Genomic DNA, 24232 nt, shown 5'->3' on the forward strand with positions numbered 1-24232 from the left:
TGCCTACTAACCGGTTGTTGGGTAAGCAATCAAGCAACCGAATAGCACCACCAGGACGCAGCAGGTCTTCAGCTTTCTGGGGTGGAACAAGCTGAGCAATAAAAATAACACTGAATACAGTGTGGCTTTGTTTGGAAAGAATCAGAACACCTGGAGTGAGGAGTTCCTGGCAGGGGAAGACTCCCTACAAAAACTATCCCAGCTACGGAAAAGATACAAAATCTGTAAACCGATTCCTAAAAGAAAGGCACAGAAATGCGCCTTGCTCTATGGCTTGGCCATGGTCGGCTGAGAGCTGAACTGCCAGGTGCAGCTGCTGAAGCAGCAGACGGAGACGGCTCTGGCAGAAAAGCAAGATCTAAAACAAGACTTTGAAAAGCAGGCTGCCCAACAAGCAGCAACTGCTTCAGTGACCAGCCTAACTAACCAGGTCACACAGTTGGAGGAACAGCTAAAAAGCCTCAATACCCAGCTTATTGCTGCTGAAAGAGAGAGTGAGATCAAGGCGAAAGAGCTAGAGGAGTCGCAGGCCATTGTGTGGCAGCTCTTAAAAGAGGTCCCGCGGGCCAGGGAAGGTGGTACAGTGGATCATGCGGTATGTCAGCACTGCATCAATAAGCTACAGAAACAACTGCAGTTATCTAGGGGAATGATTAATGCTATCGAATCTAACCCCCTAACTGGATTCATCATGGGTAATAAATACTGAGTCTGACTAAGACTCAGAAAACAGAGATCCACCACCACAGTACTCCACTGCGGGCAGGCCCACACCCTCAGCACCCATTTGCTATGAGGAGCCAAGTCAGGAGCACCTCCTTTTGCTCCAGTGGTAACAAAGGTAACTCAATATGGCCCTAATTGGGCCTCAGAGACCAAATACGAAATAAAAGCTCTGACTCCCGAACAAACAAGAGCTTTTGGAAAGAAAATGGATCTGTTAAATAAAGACACTGTTCTGAACTGGTTGGCCAGGTTAAGTGCCACTCCTAAGTTGAGTAAGGAGGATACTGTGGTCATAATGAGAGAATGCATGTCATTAAAGGACTATAATGCACTGCCACAGAGTATGATGTTGGACCCACATGGTGAATTGGCTCAGGTGTATGCAAGTGTGGTAAAACTGTATTTCCTTTGTGACAATGTTATGGGTAAAGCATATTCTGAAAAACGATTGCCAGCTGAGAGACCAGAAAAGTATATGCTAAGAAAAAAACTGTTGTATTGGTTGGCAGGCTTGGGTCCAATAGTAAATGGTACTGTGCAATATAATAATGCTAAATTTAGAGACCTATATATGCAAGGTTTGTCTCTGGCCATGAGCCCTGTTAATATGCAGGTAACACATCTGCCAAGAGTTCCAAAAATAAATGTTTCCATTGACTGAGGCCATGTCTACACTATGGCATTAAGTCGACATATGCCGTATTATGTCTAATTTATAATGTGCATATCTTTACTACTGAGCCCTTTCCACTGACCTAAAGGGCTTCTAAAAATCAAGAGGGCAGGAAAGCATGCAGGGAACAAGAATGTAACATGCAAGACGACATGTTGCGGTTTTAGGGGAGCAAAGAGACATGTTGAGGCATCTGATTGAGGTGCAGGAAAGTCACCTAGATCTTAGAATCCCGCTGCACCCAATGATGTACCAGCTGCCCTCCTCACCAAGTTCCATATCCTCCTCTCCCAGACATCCTAGAATGCTCCAGGGGATGGTTCATGGAGCAGAAGGCTCTCCTTCCCACAGCTTTGATTGCTAGGCAGTGGAACTGTAATAAGTTATGTGTCCTTGCCCCTCCCTGCCCCCATGTTATCAGGCCCTTAGACCCGGGTTGTCTTTGTTATTCATTGCTGTCTCTGTTCAGTGTTTGTTGGCATAATAAAAATGCATGGATTGAGGACAAGAGGCTCTTTATTCACTGTGCACACTGTGGTTGGTGGGGGTTTAGTTTACAGGGCAGTACATGCAAGAAAGGGGGCAGCTTGGTAAGGAACAACACACAGAACTGTCACATCAGTGTTAGGTCATTTATGAAACTGATTTTCAAAGCATCTCAACGTGCTCTTATTATTGCCCTGGTGTCTGGCTGCTCATAATTAGCAGCCAGGCGATCTGCCTTAGCCCCCTACCCCACCAGAAACTTTTCCCCCTTACCTTCACAGATATTATGGAGCACACAGTGAGAAGCAACAACAATGGGAATATTATTTTCGTCTAACCTAGCGAGTAAACTGCGCCAGCGCCCCTTTAGATATCCAAAGGCACATTCTACTACTATTCTGCACTTGCTAAGCCTATGGTTGAACTGCTCCTTACTGCTGTCCAGGCTGCCTGTGTACCACTTCATGAGCTGTGGGAGCAAGGGGTAGGCTGGGACTCCAAGGATAACTATTGGCATTTCAATGTCACCAACGGTAATTTTCCGGTATCAGAAGAAAGTTCCTTCTTGCACCTTTCTGAAGAGACCAGAGTTCCTAAAGATGCAAGCATCATGCACCTTTCCTGACCATCCCACGTTGATGTCGATGATCCACTAGTGCTTGCAACACCACTGAGAAGTACCCCTTGCGGTTTATATACTCTTTGGCAAGGTGGTCTGGTGCCCACTTTAATTCCACTTCATAGACTGTGGGACTGGCCATATTGGTGATGACTACTGGTCACACCCACCATGGCTGGGTAGGTAAAGTGCTCCACTACAAACATGTCTGCTGTTTTGGCTATTTCTTCCAAGAAATGACTCATCCATCTCCTCATGTCTGTGAGGAAAACAAAAGATAAAGTAACCACAAAACTAGAAGAAACTGGTTTGAGTGAGCATAAAGCTTGTACTGACAGGAGAGGAGAGTTTATAAGAAAACAAGAGACTTTGGCTGTCTACACTACTGTTTATGTCAGCAGAACTTAGTTGCTCAGGGGTGTGAATAAACCAGAGGTGAAAGTAAGCCGGTCCGGTCCGGTCTGGTATACCGGTAAGAGCCGGTGCACTGTACTGGACCGGCTTCCCCAGGCAGCGATTTAAAGGGCCTGGGTCTCCCAGCAGCGGCTGGAGTCCCAGGCCCTTTAAATTGCTGCCAGAGTCCCACTGCTGGAGTCCCCGGGTAGTGGAGGTGGCTGGGAGGCCCAGGGCTCCGTCAACGATTTAAAGGGCCTGGGGCGGTAGCAGCAGCAAGAGCCTCGGGCCCTTTAAATTGCTGCCGGAGCCCCACTGCCGGAGCCCTACGGTAGCAGTGGCGGGGCTCCACTGGTGATTTAAAGGGCCCAGGGCTCCCAGCCGCTGCTACCGCAGTGGAGCCCTGGACCCTTTACATCTCTGCCAGAGCCCCGAGCCCCAAGCCCTGGGGTAGTGGTGGCAGCTGGGAACCCCTCGGGTTCCTTCGGCAATTTAAAGGGCCCGGGGCTCTGCTGCGGTAACGGTGGCCAGAAGCCCTGGGCCCTTTAAATCACCGTCGGAGCCCTTTAAATGGCCCCTGAGCCCTGGGGCTCCCAGACGTCTCCGCAGCTGGTAGCTCCAGCAGTGATTTAAAGGGCTGGGGCTCCTAGTCCCCTTTACTGCAGCCGGAGCCCTGGGCCCTTTAAATTTTGATTTGAAGGGCCCGGGGCTCTAAAGGCCCTGCCTCTTCCGCTTGAGGCCCCGCCCCTGTTCAGGAGTCCGGTGTACCGGTAAGTCCTTTAAATTACTTTCATCCCCGGAATAAACCATCCCAAGTGACAGAAGTTACACCAACATAAGCGTCGGTACGGATAGCACTATGTCGGCGGGAGAAGCTCTGACGCTCATTTTATTATGCCACTGGGAGAGCTCTTTCCTGTCTGCATAGAGAGCCTCTTCACCAGATGCGTTACACCACTGCACGTGTAGACTTGCTCTAATACATATGTATAAGAAAAGATATCAAAACGTTATACATAATCTTTGCAACAAAGGGAAGATGAAGCTGTGAATTGTCCAGTATTGGAAGGGACTATGGTGAGATTGTCTTAATGTGCTTCCCACTTGTAAGTAACTGATACAGTTTGGTAGTATTTTGCCTTAATAGAGATGTTAGACCCATCTGCTGAGTGGTGAATTTCAATCCAACAACCATCACTAGAGGTTTTAAAAACATGTTGAACAAACATCAGCTAGGTGTGGTCTAGGTGTACTTGGCCCTGTCCCAGATGAGGGGGCTGGAATAAATGACCCCTAGAAGTCTACTTTTCTTATGATTGCAGAGGAATGCCTGACAATGTGACCTGATCACAGCCTAAAGGCTCAGGGCCCAGAAGGCAAATGAAAAGAGCCCAGCTTTTACTATTTACATCATGACAGGTTTCAGAGTAGCAGCCGTGTTAGTCTGTATTCGCAAAAAGAAAAGGAGCACCTTAGAGACTAACCCATTTATTTGAGCATAAGCTTTCGTGAGCTACACTGGTGCATCCGATGAAGTGAGCTGTAGCTCACGAAAGCTTATGCTCAAATAAATGGGTTAGTCTCTAAGGTGCCACAAGTCCTCCTTTTCTAGTCACATCGTGATTCAGGGGGGCCTCAGATGTGGGTTTGGAAGGCTTGTGACTGGTAAGGTGGATGACAAGCTCCACTCTGCACCTCCAGGAACCGAGCTGGGCTCAACAACAGTGACCGTAATTGCTCCCAGGGCCCTGGAGCCGAGGTCCAGGCCGGGACTCAAGCCCACGGCTGCAGCGAGGCCCCAGCCTGCGCCGAGGCAGCCCGCGGGTGCGGTTGCTACAGCGCGTTCCGGGGGAGACTGGGACGAGCCTGCGGGGAGTCCAGCCAGACCTCGTTCCGCTTCAGATAAAAGGACTAAAGGCGGGAACGAGACGCTGACAGTGTCTTCTACCCCGCGCCCGTCACGAGTGTATGCGCGCGACCCCGCCTCCCCCGCGCACTGTGGCCTGGAGGTGCCCGAGCAGGTAGCTACGTCCCGTCTGTCCCGCGGCCGCCGCGCCTGCGCAGTTACAAGTCCTGCGGCCGCGCGCACAGGTCCCTTTCTCGCGCTGCCGGGATGCCGAAGCTGAGCAAAGAGGCCAAGCTGCGGCTGCAGCAGCTCTTCAAGGGCGGCCAGTTCGCCATCCGCTGGGGCTTCATCCCCGTCGTGCTCTATCTAGGTCAGTGCCAGGGCAGGGGAACGGAGCCGAGCCGCGCTGTCCCCGCTCGGGGAGCCTGCCTGGTCACGAGGCCTGCTTGGCCGCGTGGGGCCCGGGGAAGGAACACGGCGCCATCCCCAGTTAGCCGGGGCGCGGGCTGGCGCACGCGGGGGTTCCCCTCACCGGTCGGGAGGGTCGGACAGAGGGAGATTCTGGGTCACGCGAGCCAGCCCCGCATCCCCAGCAGTTTAGGGCGGAGGAGCCGGTGCGTTCGGGCCTGGGGCCTCGCCTGACTCCTCCCTTCTAGCTGCCGTTGGAGAAAGCCGCTCTGGAGCCCGCGGAGCGTTGTTTAGCTTTTAGCCCGCTGGGGCAGAGCAGCCGCCGCACTCCAGAACCGCCCCTTCCAAGGGCCGCTGGGTGGAAGGGACAGGCAAGGCCCCGCCGCTCCAGAACCGCCCCTTCCAAGGGCCGCTGGGTGGAAGGGACAGGCAAGGCCCCGCCGCTCCAGAACTGCCCCTTCCAAGGGCAGCTGGGTGGAAGGGACAGGCAAGGCCCCGCCGCTCCAGAACCGCCCCTTCCAAGGGCCGCTGGGTGGAAGGGACAGGCAAGGCCCCGCCGCTCCAGAACCGCCCCTTCCAAGGGCCGCTGGGTGGAAGGGACAGGCAAGGCCCCGCCGCTCCAGAACCGCCCCTTCCAAGGGCCGCTGGGTGGAAGGGACAGGCAAGGCCTCGCCGCTCCAGAACCGCCCCTTCCAAGGGCCGCTGGGTGGAAGGGACAGGCAAGGCCCCGCCGCTCCAGAACCGCCCCTTCCAAGGGCCGCTGGGTGGAAGGGACAGGCAAGGCCCCGCCGCTCCAGAACCGCCCCTTCCAACGGCCGCTGGGTGGAAGGGACAGGCAAGGCCCCGCCGCTCCAGAACCGCCCCTTCCAAGGGCCGCTGGGTGGAAGGGACAGGCAAGGCCTCGCCGCTCCAGAACCGCCCCTTCCAACGGCCGCTGGGTGGAAGGGACAGGCAAGGCTTCGCCGCTCCAGAACCGCCCCTTCCAACGGCCGCTGGGTGGAAGGGACAGGCAAGGCTTCGCCGCTCCAGAACCGCCCCTTCCAACGGCTGTTGTTGCTGGGGGGAGAGCGCCCAGACCCGCCCCTTCCAGTGGCCGCTGGAGGGAGTCAAGCCCCGCCCCCGCCACATGTGCTCCAGAACTGCTGCTCCCAGTAGTTGCAGGCTTGATAAGTGGGGCCGTGTCTCGCTCTCTCACCTCCAAGCAGCTGATTGGGTGCCCAAATTGGTCTGGTCTGGTGACCCAGAAACCTCTGGAGCAATAGGGTGGAGTTTGACACGTAACAAGTATCGGGGATAGCGCTGTTAGTCTGTATCCACAAAACCAACAAGGAGTCTGGTGGCACCTTAAAGACTAACAGATTTATTTGAGCATAAGCTTTCGTGGGTAAAAACCCTACTACTTCAGATACATGGAGTGAAAATTACAGATGCAGACATAAATATACTGGCACATGAAGAGAAGGGAGTTACCTCACAAGTGGAGAACCAGTGTTGACAGGGCCAATTCGATCAGGGTCGATGTAGTCCACTCCCAATAATAGATGAGGAGGTGGCAATTCCAGGAGAGGCAAAGCTACTTTTGTAATGAGCCAGCCACTCCCAGTCCCTATTCAAGCCCAAATTAATGGTGTTAAATTTGAAAATGAATTTTAGTTCTGCTGTTTCTCTTTGACATCTGTTTCTGAAGTTTTTTTGTTCAAGTATAACTACTTTCAAATCTCTTATTGAATGTCCAGGAAGATTGAAGTGTTCTCCTACTGGCTTTTGTATGTTACCGTTCCTGATGTCCGATTTGTGTCCATTTATTTTTTTTACGTAGGGACTGTCCGGTTTGGCCAGTGTACATGGCAGAGGGGCATTGCTGGCATATGATGGCATATATCACATTAGTAGACATGCAGGTGAATGAGCCTCTGATGGTGTGGCTGATGTGGTTGGGTCTTCTGATGGTGTTGCTAGAATAGATATGGGGACTTTCCAGACTACTTTGATAGCTGCTTTCAACTACCTGAAAGGGGGTTCCAAAGAGGATGGATCTGGACTGTTCTCAGTGGTAGCTGATGACAGAACAAGGAGTAACGGTCTCAAGTTGCAGTGGGGGAGGTTTAGGTTGGATATTAGGAAAAACTTTTTCACTAGGAGGGTGGTGAAACACTGGAATGCGTTACCTAGGGAGGTGGTGGAATCTCCTTCTTTTGAGGTTTTTAAGGTCAGGTTTGACAAAGCCCTGGCTGGGATGATTTAGTTGGGGATTGGTCCTGCTTTGAGCAGGGGGTTGGACTAGATGACCTCCTGAGGTCCCTTCCAACCCTGATATTCTATGATTCTATACTCTATCCCTTCCTGGAGTCTGATTTGTCTTGCGTACCTCCATGTTTCACCTCACTTAAAAACCTGCTTGCTTACAAAATCAGACTTGAAAATGCAATTGTCACATTACACGATTACTGAAAAATTGCTTACTTTCTCTTTTTGTCTGTATGAAATTTTAGTTTATACTGACTTTGCGAGTGCTTTTTATGTAGCCTGTTGTAAAACTAGGCAAATATCTAGAGGAGTTGATGACCCTATGGAAGACTTCTGCGTACCCCCAGGATATGTGTACCCTGAAAACCACTGCTTTAGGCCATAGCTGTGTTGGGGAGGGGAGTGTAATTTTTATAAATGCTAAGTTTTAGTTAGTAAAGACAAGGCTTTAGGTCAGGGGTGGGCAAACTTTTTGGCCCAAGGGCCACATCAGCGTTGTGAAACTCTATGGAGGGCCGGGTAGGGAAGACTGTGCCTCCCCAAATGGCCTGGCCCCTGCCCCCTATCCACCCCCTCCCACTTCCTGACCCCCTCAGAATCCCCAACCCATCCAACCCCCTCTGCTCCTTTTCCCCTGACCGCCATCTCCTGAGAGCCCCCTGACCCTAACTGACCCCCGGAACCCCATCCCCTATCCAGCCCTCCCTGCTGCCTGTCCTCTGACTCCACTGACCCTTATCCACACCCCCACCCCCTGACAGACCGCCCTGGGTTCCCACGCCTATCCAGCCCCCCGTTCCCCTCCCCCCCGTTCCCCATCCCCGTCTGTCCCCCGGAACCTCCTGCCCCTTATCCAACACCCCCCCACCCATTCCCATGCCGCTCAGAGCGGCAGGAGCTCACAACCCTGCAGGAGCCAGCCATGCCACCCGCGCTGCCCGCCAGGAAGCTGCGGGGGAGAGGCCAGGGGCTAGCCTCCCTGGCTGGGAGCTCCGCAACCAGGTAGGACAATCCCGCGGGCCATAGTTTGCCCACCTCTGCCTTAGATTCTGGCTGCAAGCTACAAACTTAGTCCTAGTCTACTCTTAAAAATTAGATTGACCTAGCTATGTCACTCTTGGCTTTGAAAAATATTGCGCCCTATGCGATGTAGTTAGGCCAACCTAACCGTCACTGTAGATGCAGCTAGGTTGATTGATGGATTATTCTGTCAACCTCACTGCCACCGCTGGAAGAAGTAGATAACTGTGGTGATGGAAGAAAACCTTCTGTGAATGTAGGAAGTGTCTACACTATGGTGACATGGGTGCAGTGTCACTGTCATGTAGACATGGCCATAGTGAAAAGCCATGCCCAGCAGAAGAGCTTTGTTTGCATAGCACCAAAGTATGCTGGTCAAATTTGAAAACAAATGAGGCAAAGTCTCTGCCCCAGGGAGCTTAGCCTTAGAAAAAAAGTTTGTTCATGGTAGGAGAAATGATGGGTTGTTATGATTGAAATGCAGCATGGAAGTCTGATTAAAAGGCCTTTGTTTTCCAATTAATAAGTCACTGGTAAAATTAGGTCTTCTGTGTCCCCCATGTACTCTTTAACAATTGCATATGTTAAATCTATTTACAATTTTGTGGATAAAACACATTTATGATCAGTTTAAATTTAAAAACTTAATATTTAAAATTGTATATGTAAATCACCTGAATTGACATTGAAAATCCCATCCTAGGAAATTACTCAAAATCACTCAGCATTGGCCTGTCTCTGCCTCACTGCTTGTCTACACAAACAAGTTGTACTGCTTTAGCTACACCGATATGTTGGTGTAGCTGCATCCACTCCATAACTTGTATCAGAAGAATTGATTTTACAAAAGAATCACATTTCTAACAGAAATAGTTAAATCAGTGTAAAATGAGCATGTAGACCGGGCTTAAGTGACATGCCCAAGATCACATAGGAAGTTTGTGACGGAGCTGGGAACTGAACCCAGAGCTCCCAATTCCCATGGTAGTGCCCAAATCTTTGGACTGTTGTATACATTAAATATGTCAAGAAAGCAGTGAATAAATATGTTGACAAGCAACATGACATATTTCCATAGCAGCTTTATCTATTTCTTGTCACAATTTATTTGGCAAGTATATTATTGAAACAGATTTATCTCAACTCATTAATCTAAAATCTGTTTTATAACATACTTATGTTTGAGATAATTGGTAATACATCTATTTTAAAGTGGATCAGAAACCACTTACTTCCTTTTGTGTACACCTCAGTGCATTCTGTGTGTTACTCTTTGTTTATTGAATGTACATTGGGAAGTTTTTACATAAGAACAGCCATTCTGGGTCAGACCAAAGATCCATCTAGCCCAGTATCCTGTCTTTCAACAGTGGTGCTTAAGAGGGAATGAACAGAAGAGGTAATAATCAAGTCATCCATCCTTTGTCACCCATTCCCAGCTTTTGGCAAATAGGATAGGGACACCATCCCTGCCCATCCTGGCTAATAGCCGTTGGTGGATCGATCCTCCATGAATTTATCTAGTTCTTTTTTGAACCCTGTTATAGTTTTGGCCTTCACAACATCCTCTGGGAAAGTGTTCCACAGGTTGACTGTGTGTTGTGTGAAGAAATACTTCCTTTTGTTTTAAACTTGCTGCCTATTCATTTCATTTGGTAACCCCTAGTTCTTGTGTTATGAGAAGATCCTTATTTACTTTCTCCATACCTGATTTAATAGACCTCTATCGTATCCCCTCTTTGTTGTCTCTTTTCCAAGCTGATCAATCCCAGTTTTATTAATCATTTTGTTGCCCTTTTCTGAACCTTTCCAATTCCAATATATCTTTTTTGAGATAGGGTGATCACATCTGCACGCGTTATTCAAGATGTGGGCATACCATGGATTTATATAGAAGCAATATGATATTTTCTGTTTTAGTATCAATCCCTTTCTTAATGATTCCCAACGTTCTGTTAGCTTTTTTTTTTTTTTACTGCCGCTGCACATTGAGTGGGATATTTTCAGAGAACTATCAACAATGACTGCAAGATCTCTTTTTTGAGTGGTAACAGCTACTTTAGACCCCATCATTTTATATGTATAGTTGGAATTATGTTTCAGAGTAGCAGCCGTGTTAGTCTGTATCCGCAAGAAAAGGAGTACTTGTGGTGCCACAAGTACCTTAAGGTGCCACAAGTACTCCTTTTCTTTTAGTTGGGATTATGTTTTCCAATGTGCATTACTTTGCATTTATCAGCATTGAATTTCATCTGCCGTTTTATTGCCTAGTCACCCAGTTTTGTAAGATCCCTTTGGAACTCTTCGCAGTCTGCTTTGGACTTAACTATCTTGAGTAGTTTTGTATCATCTGCAAATTTTGCCACCTCACTGTTTACTCCTTTTTCCAGAACATTTATGAATATGTTGAATAGTACTGGTCCCTAGTACAGACCCCTGGGGACACCACTATTTACCTCTCTCCATTCTAAAAACTGACCATTTATTCCTACCCTTTGTTACTATATTTTAGCAAGATACTGATCCATGAGAGGACCTTCTCTCTTGTCCCATGTTATGTCTTTTTTTTAAAAGACTCCAGTTATTTCTTTAATCCTGCTGCCTAATTTTGAGTCTAAATTTTCAAACTTAATACTTATTGTGCAATTGTTTCTGAATCTCCTCTAAACTTTTGCTGAAAATGTTGAGTTCCACTCAGCAATATTAGGTGAAGAGTTGGAACTGTTATCCTATGGTGTGCTGGAAAATCAAAAATGCACACAACTCTTTCCATCTTTTGGAATCTTAGCCATCAAAATAACACACTATCTCTCATCTGGTGTATCTTTAGCTTCACAATAATTAACTAAAATTGTAATGTGGCAAACAGCATGTATCGTATCTGAAAACAGAATATCATTACAAGCCTACTAATGACAAGTGGTTTGATTATTCAGAAACAGAAAACAAATGTATGCTAAATGTATTCGAAAAAATTAAGATTGCATGGCTAAGCACTCAGGAAAAGACACATATAAGGGTGCCCTGATCACATACTTAAAGTTGTAAATTTTTTTTTTCATTGGGAGCTGAGGAACAAAAAGTACAAGTAAAATGCAGAGTGCATAGGTAGCATAAAACTTTGCGCTTTCCTGATCTTGGGGCACTCAAGGCTGGGTAAGTGAGAGCTGCTCCAGTGGTCTCCGAGGACCAAAGTGAAAGGTGGGAGTTAGTGCAGTTTAGGAGCATCTTGGTCATGTTCCTTTTCTCTGACCATGTCGCCTGTTTTGGCAGTAGTACTGGGAATGGCTGTGATAGTTCGGTGGTGTTGGAGGATTCCTTTTGCACCAGAAAATGAAGGATTTATGATTGGAATCCATCAGCAGTGCAGTGCAAAATGTCCACACAGCACTTGAGGATCAAACTTTAATATTGTATATTTGTATTCCAGACAAATAGTGTATGGCATTTATTTATGCAAAAAACATAGTAAACCGTGCTTGTATTATCTGTAGTGTATTTTGTATACCTGGTTTTTAGCATGTTAAAATATGACTTCTTACTTTTAAGAATTACTCTTATTGGCTGTTGTCTGATGGACACATATGCTATATATGTGTAAGTAAAGCTAGTGAAAAAAATAGTATAGCGTATTTTTTGAGAGCTAGAATGTGCTTATGTGATTAAATCAGGGATAGGCAAACTACGGACCGGATCCGGCTCATCAGGGCTTTGTATCTGGCCCATGGGATTGCCAGCCCTGTGGCACAGCGGGGCTCAGGTAGGCTTCCTGCCTGTCCTGGCCCCATGCCGCTCCAGGAAGCAGCCAGCCCCACGTCCCTGTGGGGAGGGGACAGAGGGCTATGTGCACTGCCCTCGACTGCAGGCACCGCCCCCCGCAGCTCCCATTGTCTGGGAACAGGGAACCATGGCCGATGGGAGCTTCGGGGGCGGTATCTGCAGACGAGGGGAGTGCGCGGAGCCCTCTGACCCCCCTCCTCCAGGGGCTGCAGGGATGTGGTGCCGTCCGCTTCCAGGAGTGGTGCGGGGCCGGGGCAAGCAGGGAGCCTGCCTTAGCCCTGCTGCGTGCCGCTGCCACCCAGAGCCGCTCAAGGTAAGCTGTGCCGGGCCGGAGCCCGCATCCCAACCCCCTGCCACACCCTGCACCCCTCCTGCATCCCAACCTCCTGTCCTGAGCCCCTGCCGCACCCTGAGCCTCCAACCCCCTGCCCTGAGCCCCCTGCCACACCCTGCACCCCAGACCCTTGCCCTGAGCCCCTTCTTGCACACCACACCCCCTCCCACACCCTGCACTCCCTCCTGCACCCTTGCCCCAGCTCTACATTCATGGCCCTGCATGCAATTTCCCCACCCAGATGTGGCCTTTGGACCAAAAAGTTTGCCCACCCCTGGATTAAATGATAGTAATGTATACACAAAAAAGGGCACAGTTAAGGTTGCATGTATCTTTGGTATGTCTTTATTTGGGAAGCCTTAATTGTGTAACCTTATTCTAGTTTCTTTGACAGAACTGCTTAGACTTTTTAAAAAAGAAAGTCCATAATCTGGAATAAATTATGCACATAATGAAGGAAGTCTCCTGTCTCGCTGCATTTTTAAGTGTGAAAAGAATATGTTTGAGGCGGCAGCGTTCTTCCACACACTAAGTAACTAAACTAGTTCAGTACATTTGTGCACAGCCTTCCTTTGCTTAGATAATTGGTGAAAAGTATTTTTTTTTAAAAAAATCATTCCACAAATACTGTGTATGCATAAAATGCACTCTTCCCCTAACTCCTGTGAATCTGTTAATTAAAAAACGGATATCACTGGAATGCTCCCTAGACTAACTCCTTGCACAAACTGAACTTTCTAATAAGGCAAAATCAGTGTTATAAATTTTTTTTATAGTAGTAAACAAATGTTTTGCCCTAAGCAACTGAACTGTTATGTTAAAACTGCAAAGCAGATCTTTTGTCAGGTAAAGAACCAGACTAGGAAACTTCAGTATGAAAAGTGAAAGTTGTAAGCAAGGAGGGATAGCTCAGTGGTTTGAGCATTGGCCTACTAAACCCAGGGTTGTGAGTTCAATCCTTGAGGGGGCCATTTGGGATCTGGGGCAAAAATTAGGGATTGGTCCTGCTTTGAGCAGGGGGTTGGACTAGATGACCTCCTGAGGTCCCTTCCAACCCTGATAGTCTATGATTCTGTGAAAACAGTGTTAGAAAGGAGTGTCATGTTCCTGCTATAAAGTGATTGTCTTTTTGTTGGTAGAGGTGTATTTTTTGTTTTAAGAAATTTAATAGACTGGTATTAAGTTTTCTGAAGGAAATATCCTTAATGCTGTTATAAAGTATATTAGTTCAAAATGAGAGGTTGAAGTGCAGACTTCATCTTAGAATTTTGTTAGTTTCCTTTATGTCTTGTGGGATTTTAACATCTGAATTAACATTTAAATGAATCTATTATTTATACTTCTGATAAAATCAAATGCAAATTAAATATTATTGCCCTGATAATATAGGATCCAAATATAGGATCACAATGGATAAAATTAAATGATATTTTTAAATTAAAAAATTAGGGTATGTCTAGACAGCCGACGTTAAAGCGCTGCCATGGTAGTGCTTTAATGTGGCTGTGTAGTCGCGGCTCCAGCACTGGGAGAGAGCTCTCCTAGCGCTGTAATAAAACCACCTACATGAGGGGAATAGCTACCAGCGCTGGGAGTGCTATGTACACTGCCACAAACTTGCATTGCTCAGGGATGTGTTTTTTCACTCCCTTGAGCAAAGAAAGTTTCAGCTCTGTAAGTGGCGGTGTAGACAGGGCCTTAGTTTTTTTATTTAAATTGGATTTATTTTAGATATATTTTTAAAAGAATAAACCTGTTTAAAATTTGAAACTGACAACCTTCATTAATTCAAACTTACTATCATCTATTATTGTCGTTTGACTTGAATAAAAAACAGTATTCAAGCAGTACATGTTTGTCAAAGTTTTAAGAAAATCAAACCACTGAATTGGTGGAAGTCGCTGGCTAAGCAACTGGAACTAGAATTTGTTAAAATATTAAACTAGTTTCTGACAGCAGTAGCCTCTGGCAGGTGTGAAGAGACTACCGAAGAAGTGAGCTGTAGCTCACGAAAGCTTATGATCAAATAAATTTGTTAGTCTCTAAGGTGCCATAAGTCCTCCTTTTCTATTTTCTTCAATTTATTCAACCTGATTATTCAGAGTTGAGAAAGGTATTGGAAATTGAAAAAGCAGGAAAGCTTGTTTTCTTCTTTCAAGCGATGAATAAAAAAAAGAGGTGTGAGACGATGATCTATTACTTAGCTTGATAAAACATGTGCATTTAAAACTATTTTCCCTTATGTATCCAATACATTTAAGATTGCTTTAGTTGGCTAATTAAAAACAAATTTGAAAATGTAGTTTTGTACCTTTTTATAATTGAATTCCAGTTTCTATCCAAATGCAGCTTGACACACATCATGAGTAAAAAATTAGTAACCTAGTAAATAAAAAATGCTTCATTCACCATTTTCTGACATAAGAAAAATGTGAAAATTAAGAATCTGAATAAATGAATGTTAAGCAATACAATTGCTTAAAAAAAAGTGTATAAATAATAATGTATTTGCCTGGTTAGCAAACAGTAGCAAATTTTGTGTAAAGGCTATAGTTAGTTGAAAATCAACATGTTTTAATGTTTACCAACCAGTGAGAATCAATTTTTCTCTAGAGGGAAATAAAAAGGACAAATGTGAAATGAAATTAAAATAATGATTTTGATCAAAGTTTTCTGCTTGCTGACTTAAATCTAGCTTTAAGTCACATCTTGTATAGGAGAATCAGCTCTATGAGTTTTCCCTTTAATAACTGTCAGCAGCCCAAAGTGGAAAATACAGCAATTGAAAGTTAATGGGTCAGATTCTTCCTTGCATTCTCAGATGATACTTTGGCTGTTTGTTCAAGGCCTGATCTAAAGCCCGCTGAAATCAGTGGAGGTCTTCCCATTGACTTCAATGGCCTGTGAATCTAACAGAGAGGGGAAAGACCTTTCTCTATAGAAATGGTACAGGATGTTGTGTAAAATAAGTTTTAGACATTGCATGTGCTTCACTTCTGTTTTCCAAACTTTACTATCAATTTGAAATTTGGTCAATATATTCAGTGCCTTTGGAACAAAAAAGCATGCTTTTTTGTAGCATAAGGTTACTTTAATAAATTAGAATTTTTTGAATTCTAGTTGAAAGAGTTAATCCCCAATACAAATTTCTTTTTTAAAAACGGTGCATTAGCAGATTGTCAAGTATCTTAAAAAGACAAGGAGTAGTTGTGGCACCTTAGAGACTAACAAATTTATTTGAGCATAAGCTTGTGAGCTACAGCTCACTTCATCGGATGCATGCAGTGGAAAATACAGTGGGGAGATTTATAACACAGAGAACATAAAACAATGGGTGTTACCATACACACTAACAAGAGTGATCAGGTAAGGTGAGCTATTACCAGCAGGAGAGAAGGGGTGGGTGGGGGAAACCTTTTGTAGTGATAATCAAGGTGGGCCATTTCCAGCAGTTGACAAGAACGTCTGAGGAACAGTAGGGGGGAGGAAATAAAAATGGGGAAATAGTTTTACTTTGTGTAATGACACATCCACTATCAAGCGTTCTTACAATTACAGTACCCACCTGCTGAATTGAAGAAACAGATTGACAGAGCCAGAAGAGTACCCAGAAGTTACCTATTACAGGACAGGCCCAACAAAAAAATAACAGAACGCCACTAGCCATCACCTTCAACCCCCAACTAAAACCTCTCCAACGCATCATCAAGGATCTACAACCTATGCTGAAGGACGACCCATCACTCTCACAGATCTTGGGAGACAGGCCAGTCTTTGCTTACAGACAGCCCCCCAACCTGAAGCAAATTCTCACCAGCAACCACACACCACACAACAAAAACACTAACCCAGGAACCTATCATTGCAACAAAGCCTGTTGCCAACTGTGTCCACATATCTATTCAGGGAACACCATCATAGGGCCTAATCACATCAGTCACACTATCAGGCTCGTTCACTTGCACATCTACCAATGTGATATATGCCATCATGTGCCAGCAATGCCCCTCTGCCATGTACATTGGCCAAACTGGATAGTCTCTGCGTAAAAGAATAAATAGAAACAAATCAGACGTCAAGAATTATAACATTCCAAAACCAGTCGGAGAACACTTCAGTCTCTTTGGTCACTCGATTACAGACCTAAAAGTGGCAATTCTTCAACAAAAAAAACTTCAAAAACAGACTCTAACAAGAGACTGCTGAATTGGAATTAATTTGCAAACTGGATACAATTAACTTAGGCTTGAATAAAGACTGGGAGTGGATGTGTCATTACATAGGGTAAAACTATTTCCCCATGTTTATGCTCAAATAAATTTGTTAGTCTCTAAGGTGCAACAACTACTCCTTTTCTTTTTGCAGATACAGACTAACACGGCTGCTACTCTGAAACCTGTCAAGTATCTTATTTTCTTTACTAATCACAGTAAATAGCACTAGTAGTAATGTAGGATTTGAAGAGTTTATTTTTAGTGCTGGCACAATCATTTTTTATTGTGTTATGAATGATGCTAACAATTTTTAATTCATTTAAATTAGGGTTGTCAAGCGATTAAAAAATTAATCACAATTAATTACTTGATTAAACAATAATAGAATACCATTTATTTAGATATTTTTGGATGTTTTCTACATTTTCAAATATATTTATTTCAATTACAACAGAATACGAAGCGTACAGTGCTCACTTTATATTTATTTTTGATTACAAGTATTTGCACTTTAAAAAAACAAAAGAAATAGTATTTTTTCAATTCACCTAATTCAAGTACTGTAGCACAATCTCTTTATCATGAAAGTTGAACTTACAAATGTAGAATTATGTACAAAAAACTGCATTCCAAAATAAAACAGTGTAAAATTTTAGAGCCTGGAAGTCCACTCAGTCGTCCTATTTGTTCAGCCAATCACTCAGACAAACAATTTTGTTTCCATTTGCAGGTGATAATGCTACTTGCTTTACAATGTCCCCTGAAAGTAAGAACAGGTGTTCTCATGGCAGTGTTGTAGCCAGAGGACATGGGTCCATGCTGAAGACGGGTTCTGCTCGATAATAATCCAAAGCAGTGCAGACAGACACATGTTCATTTTAATTATCTGAGTCAGATGCCACTAGTAGAAGGTTGATTTTCTTATTTGGTTGTTCGGATTCTATAGTTTCTGCATTGGAGTGTTGCTCTTTTAAGACTTCTGAAAGCATGCTCCACACCTCATCTCTCTCAGATTTTGGAAGGCATTTCAGATTCTTAAACCTTGGGTCGAGTGTTGTAGCTATCTTTAGAATTCCCACATTGGTACCTTCTTTGAATTTTGTGAAATCTGCAGTGAAAGGGTTCTTAAATTGAACATGTGCTGGGTCCGAGACTGCAAGAACATGAAATATATGGCAGAATGCGGGTAAAACAGAGCAGTGGACATACAATTCTCTTCCAAGGAGTTCAGTCACAAATTTAATTAAAGCATTATTTTTTTAACAAGTGTCATCAGCATGGAAGCATGTCCTTTGGAATGGTGGCCGAAACATGAATGGGCATACAAATGTTTAGCATATCTGGCACTTAAATACTTTGCAATGCCGGCTACAGAAATGCCATGCTCTCACTTTCTGGTGACATTGTAAATAAGAAGAGGGCAGCATTATCTCCTGTAAATGTAAACAAACTTGTTTGTCTTAGCGATTGGCTGAACAAGAAGTAGGATTGGGTGAACTAGGCTCTGAAGTTTTGCATTGTTTTGTTTTTGAGTGCAATTATGTAACAAAAAAAAGTCTACATTTGTAAGTTTCACTTTCACCATAAAAAAAAAAAAGAGAGATTGCACTACAGTACTTGTATGAGGTGAATTGAAAAATACTATTTCTTTATCATTTTTATAGTGCAAATATCTATAATCAAAAATAATACACACTTTGATTTCAATTACAATACAGAGTGCACTATGTATGAAAATGTAGAAAAACATCCACAATATTTAATAAATTTTCAATTGGTATTCTAAAACAATGTGATTAAAAGTGTGATTAATCGTGATTATTTTTTTCAGTTAATTGCGTGAGATAACTGCGATTAATTGACAACCCTGGTTTATATTCAAATATACTTCAAGTGCTACATAAATCCTGCATCTGATAAACATTGCTTGTTAGAGTACAAAGGTAATGTGTTTAAAAATATTGTGGGAAAATATATAATGTGATTGGCTATTTGGAGAGTTGTATAACTTGCTAAAACTGAATAAACCCATGCATACCAATTTAAATTTTTGGAAGTACTCGGGCAGAGGTGGTGAGAAAGAAAATATAGCCTTGTCTTATACTTTCCTCTTCTTGACCTATAGTTTTCTGAGTGGATTTTCTGTTCCCTCCTGTTTGCTTAAAAGAAAAGAAAGGAAAATCTTGTTTCATGACATATTAATGAAAGAGAGTTTCAGAGGGACCTTAAATGGGTTTTCCCATTTCTTTCTTGTTTCACTCCATTAACTTTACCCATTGGTTCTGTTCCCTGCACAATTCATGTTATGATTAACAGCTGGGGATGCTAATGCTAGCTAGAAGTAATCTGAATGTCTTCCTCTAAATGTTATGTTGCTTTCTAAACAAGATAACAGAAGATGTAGCTTTAGCACGGGTGATAGAGGTTAGTCACTATGAAATTATAGGGCAAAGACACAGTCCATTAAAATACTGCTAACAAGATGTGCTAATCTTAAAATATTGAGAAGAATGTGAGGTTTCTATACTGGTTAGGGTATGATTTGTGTATATATAATTGTTTTTTTGACAGATTTTTTTAATTTACTGAATTTGAGAGTGGGGAAAGAACCCCAACTTTGTGTTGGTTAGCTGCTGATATATGTATATATTTGTTACTTCAGGTTTTAAGAGAGGTGCAGATCCTGGAATGCCTGAGCCAACTGTTTTGAGGTACGTATACATCTGTAAATACACATGCAAAAACAGTGCAGAAAGCTAGGAAAGAAAATAAAACTTTAGGCTCAGCTGTCCCCTCCATCTAGGCGTTAACTGCCAGGAAATCCTGTCGTCTTTGATCATTGTCATCATAGTTTGAGAACTTCCTTCATTATGGGCTTCTTGTCAAAAGTGAATTTTTAATTAGCTTGCTAGTCATTAAGATTGATAGTGAAAGGGAGAAATGGTAAGTCATGAAAGAACTTTTAAAATTATTTAAGCACCACCACTGTGCTCCAACAAGTCTGAAATGAAGTTTGTACAGTGAAAAGTCAGGATGTGCTACAGGAGGATATTTATCTCTCCTCCTGATAAGGAGGGAAGGTGCCCCTAATCTTGTCCTAGAGTATCTCTCTCCATGCATTGCAAATGGTGGGAGAGAGTATCTCTCCACCCATGCAAAGTTCTCCAACTGATTTTTTTTTTTTTTAAAAGACAACAGTGATTTGGGACACTTCACATTTCCCCTCTTAAGCCTGGGGGTTTATGGCTCATTTAGAGTTTTCATAGCTCCTCTGTTTATTATGCATTCTTTTTATGCGAGCTCTTCATCCTGCACCTCTGAACAGCTCCACTGCTTTCTACTGTAAATTTAAAAAAAAACCCACACACACACACACACACATTCTAGAGTGGGGATAGTGCCATGTACTGCAAACTGGCCCATACTTCTGAATAGATAGGCCAACTACACAAGCAGCTTTCCAAGTCCTCCATTACATACCAAGACTAGAAGACTGGGTAATTATATATTATTAAAACTTTAGGAGAGAATCATTTATGTGAAAGTGTCTTAAACTACAAAAAGTGCATTGATGTGTATTATTTGCTGCTTTTTGGAATGGGGTAAATGAGAGCCATTCTATAACGATCAGCTGACGTAACGCTTTCACTACTTTTTTTTAACCCACGCAGCTCTTGAACTGATATGACTGGGAGATGGTTGATATAATGTAATATGATTATAAAGCACACAGGGAATGAGAAAAGGTGCCTGCTTCATTTAATGGATATCTTGTAAGTTATATGAGGCATATATTGAATTTGAGAAACAGTAGATGATACTGTAAAAAGATTGTATCAATGTACGAACACAAGGGGAAAGAGTTAACATTGTTTCATTCCTACCTTTGATTAATTTTAATTCATAGAATCATTGAATATCAGGGTTGGAAGGGACCTCAGGAGGTCATCTAGTCCAACCCCCTGCTCAAAGCAGGACCAATCCCCAACTAAATCATCCCAGCCAGGGCTTTGTCAAGCCTGATCTTAAAAATATCTAAGAAGGAGATTCCACCACCTCCCTAGGTAATGTTCTCCAAATACTGTCTTTTGAGGAAATATTAATGCTTCATATGTAAATATTGGGTTTTTTCTGAGGATCTTCAAACAATTTACGAAGAGTAAGCCTTACAACATCCTTGAGATAGGACATTCTATACCTGCTTTATAAATGAGGAAACAGGTGCAGAGCAGAGAAGTTAAGTGATTTGATGATGATTGTTAGACAAATGCTTCACTGTAACTCTTTTGTTTATTAAAAGACATTCATGGAAGAAGGCCAACACTATTATTTGTTTTAAGTACTGAATAAAATGAAGTGGAAAATATTGACAGATGTCTTTGTTGTGGTGCCAGTAACTTAGTAATACTGTATCGAAACTGATTAATATAAAGGGAGAGTATACTAAGATAATATCGAGCCTACCTGGGGGGCCAGATACCCACAACCCTTCCCCCCCCCCCCCAGAGCCCAGCCACAGAGCCCCCCGCTTCTTCCCAGAGACCACCTGTGGACCCCCGAGCCCAGACACCCACCCCCTCTACCCCTCAGAGCCCAGGGATTCAGAGGGAGAAACAGCCTGATGCTCCACCCCAGGCTTGTGTGGAGTTTCCTGCATGCTGCCATCTCCTTCCCTCAGAGCGTGCTGGGAACTGCAGCTGCTGGGAGCCCTCTAGCTCCCTTCCCCTCCCCCCTGCAGTGTCTTCCATGTGTGAGCTGGCCTCTGCAGAGTCCAGCGCCCCCTAGTGGCGGCCAACAGCGCTGCAGCCCATTTCTGGGGGGGGGGGGGGAATTCAGCATGAATTTCTGCAAAATTCTTGATTGCGTAGTGGCGCAGCTTTCCCCCAGGTGTAGTAATGTGCATTGAGCTAGAGTTGTACATCCTGTCTTGTGTTTAGAAAGACCCATGTTACTTCCATGTTACTTTATATATATATATATATATATTACAAATCTAACTTTAATTTTCTGTCTATTTTAGTCTACTTTGGGGATGAAAGATTGGCCATACTGTACAGGAACCATTTGATGGACAGAGAAAATGAAGATGTGAACCTTCACAAGGCTAAGGAAGGAGTACACTTTATCACTATTACATTAGCTGGCCTGAACAGCTTCCTGATGGCATAGATGTACATACAACAAAATGGAATTTATATTGACCTAATTTATTTGGTTTACAGTGAAATTAAATAAATACAGTTTGAATCCATGTGTATAGTCTCTAATCCTTTAAGGTTAATTAGTATAATGGGGGAAATCTTGCTTTTTTGAGTTTAAAAAGTAATTATTTTTAAATTGAATATCAGGCGTTTTAGTAAGTGTATTGATCCTTTTAATCTACAGTGCTATGCTTCTTAACACCAGGGTGTGTCTTGAAGCTTCAGAATACAAGTTCACTACAAATTAGTTTCTGTTATTTTAACTAAATTACTATTAGTATGTCTCTAACCTATTGCTGTCTTCTAAGGCACTTGATCGTTCAACCCTTCTACTTAATTCTTGCTTATTGTGACCTTCCAAGCACAGGCTGCTCTATCTTCCATCACTTAAGAGTAGTCCTTTGAGTATTATGAAGTATAAAGCTATAATTATCTTACTTTTGTAATCTAAGGCTATGTCTACACTACCTCAGTAAGTTGACCTATGCTACACAACTCCAGCTATGTGAATAACGTAGCTGGAGTCAACCTTAGGTTGAGTTACCAGGTGCAGTCGACGGGAGAAAATCTCCTCATTGCGGGTAGAGTACAGGGGTCGACTGGAGAGCGATCAGCTGTCGATTTGGTGGGTCTTCACTAGACCAGCTAAATTGACCGCCAGTGGATTGATCTCAGAGCGTCAATCCTGGCTGTAGTGTAGACCTGCCCTATGTGTCAGAATTGTCCTCAGACTTTGAGAGTAGGATGTCAATGAGCCTTATGTTGATAGCTCTTAGTTTCCTCAAAGCTGTGTTGGCTGGATGTTGTTAAAGCACCTGTAACTGCTGTCTTCTCTAAGGTTTCTTAGAAGATCATACAAGTATATTGAATATGTGTGCTAGAATTATAGCAGTAACATAATGTCTGAATTTGAAGTTAGTGAATGTAATGTGGTGAAAATTAAGAAACAGTTTCCACAGTTTAGCTGAACAGTATACATCTGGATTAAAGTCTGAGCTAGAACATAAAAACACTTTTCATATCTGCTTTGCAGAAAGTAACTTTCTAAAGACTGCTTCTTAATCATACCAACCATAAGACCTTATTTAATCTACCTTAGTCTGTGTGTTGTTTGCCATTACTGTGAATAGATATGCAGAACATTTGGCCCATGAAAGTTTAAAAATACAAAATAATAATTGCTCTTTTAGAAAAATGAATCTAGGAATTATTTAACAATTTTTTGCCAGTCAATCAGATATTCCTTGAATTTCTCCATTATTTGCAAACCCCCAATGAAATTAAAGATATGAAGTGTACTTGCACTTCACTATTAAACAAAGTATGTTTTTTTGTTTTCTCCAACTCTCATCAGAAAAAGCCTTACTAGCTTTACAGCCAATAGCGTTTAAATTTAGAACGTTGTAAACTAAAACTGTTTAAAATCCATGTTTAAGTAAAAATTTGGTCACAGCAAGTACAAGCTCTTAGTCTATATTAAAATAAGAAGAGTACGTTTGTGGAAATGTATAACATACAAAATTATATGTCTTACATGGATGTCTTTTATGTAAAAACAATGGGCTGGATGAGTGCACAAAACATAAAAGGAGTACTTGTGGCACCTTAGAGACTAACAAATTTATTTGAGCATAAGCTTTCGTGAGCTACAGCTCACTTCATCGGATGCATTCAGTGGAAAATACAGTATTTCTAATGCAGTATTGTAAAACACTATTACACATTCCTTGTGACTAAAAATTCTTAAAATGTAGAATAGGTTATATAAACATGCTTTAAGTGGTTTTGGAAATACCCTTTTGGAAAGTTGGAACTAACCCTATGCTGCTATCTACCAAAAAAAGTTGGAAATAATTCCCCCCCCCCCGCGTGGATTAAAGACCACATCCTGTTAAGTTGCATGACTGATTTAATTTTTACAAGTGACTTGTTTAATACATTTCTAAGAGCCCTTGCCCTCACTTTTGTGCTGTGCAATGGCCAGTCCTTAAATTCGTAAAGTATGAGCTTGCATACATTATTTCTAGGTTCTACGTACATTAATTTAGTATTTTCCATTTGGGAGATGGATATGCAGAGCAAGAGAAGGTCATTGATTAGAAGAACAAGGACATGTACTTCCTTTTGGGCATGAAATTAACTGTTCAAAAGGGCTTTTTTGAGTTAAAAGCCGCGTTCAAATACACCAGCCAGCGAGGTCAAATAAAGTGCAGACTCTAGTTCAATTCAAATCCCTGTTCTGAGAGTTGGTTTATTAAAGACGATTCCCAAACAGGATCACGCTT

The 24232-nt window shown here is 43.3% G+C and overlaps 1 protein-coding gene across 1 annotated transcript; it reads left to right on the forward strand.

The window, feature by feature from the left end:
- Positions 1-4877: 4877 nt before the first annotated feature.
- TOMM7 (translocase of outer mitochondrial membrane 7) lies at positions 4878-21997 on the forward strand. Its single transcript, XM_073333739.2, has 3 exons — positions 4878-5113; positions 19409-19457; positions 21767-21997. Exons 1-3 carry the CDS (start codon positions 5011-5013, stop codon positions 21780-21782), a joined length of 168 nt encoding a protein of 55 aa, XP_073189840.1. The 5' UTR covers positions 4878-5010; the 3' UTR covers positions 21783-21997.
- Positions 21998-24232: the final 2235 nt, after the last annotated feature.

This window comes from Lepidochelys kempii, chromosome 2 (assembly GCF_965140285.1).
Source record: "Lepidochelys kempii isolate rLepKem1 chromosome 2, rLepKem1.hap1, whole genome shotgun sequence".
Classification (NCBI taxonomy): Eukaryota; Metazoa; Chordata; order Testudines; family Cheloniidae; genus Lepidochelys; species Lepidochelys kempii.

Coding starts and splice junctions, on each gene's coding strand:
- TOMM7 (XM_073333739.2), top strand. CDS start 5,011: ATGCCGAAGCTGAGCAAAGAGGCCAAGCTGCGGCTGCAGCAGCTCTTC. Junction 5,114..19,408: donor CCCCGTCGTGCTCTATCTAG/GTCAGTGCCAGG, acceptor TTGTTACTTCAG/GTTTTAAGAGAGGTGCAGAT.